Source organism: Penaeus monodon, chromosome 27 (assembly GCF_015228065.2).
Source record: "Penaeus monodon isolate SGIC_2016 chromosome 27, NSTDA_Pmon_1, whole genome shotgun sequence".
Lineage (NCBI taxonomy): Eukaryota > Metazoa > Arthropoda > Malacostraca > Decapoda > Penaeidae > Penaeus > Penaeus monodon.
This window is the reverse complement of record NC_051412.1, coordinates 29454376-29454592: the sequence shown is the minus strand read 5'-3', so window position 1 is coordinate 29454592 and position 217 is coordinate 29454376. Positions and strand designations below refer to the sequence as shown.

The following is a 217-nucleotide window of genomic DNA, read 5'->3' as shown; positions in this document are numbered from 1 at the left end:
CTAGAGCACCTACTCCATCAGAGCACACGCCCATTTCTGACCCAAGCTCCCTTTCTTTCCAGGAGGTTCCCGGGTGGGGCCCCAACGACCGCGGTGTCTCGTGGACGTTCGGCGGGGACGTGCTGAAGGCCTTCCTCGAGCACCACGACCTCAGTCTCGTTGTCAGAGCTCACCAGGTGATTATTCGCATTATTTTTTCGCGGTTGAACTCTCTGCC

At 58.1% G+C, this 217-nt stretch overlaps 1 protein-coding gene across 1 annotated transcript in view; it reads left to right on the top strand.

Annotated features, from left to right (window-relative positions):
• LOC119590758 (serine/threonine-protein phosphatase PP1-2-like) overlaps positions 1-217 on the top strand; it is a 25270-nt gene that overhangs the window by 23681 nt on the left and 1372 nt on the right. Inside the window, exon 7 of the mRNA XM_037939469.1 lies at positions 63-176. Coding sequence (XP_037795397.1) covers positions 63-176 — 114 coding nt within the window. The remainder of the gene's footprint in view (positions 1-62; positions 177-217) is intronic.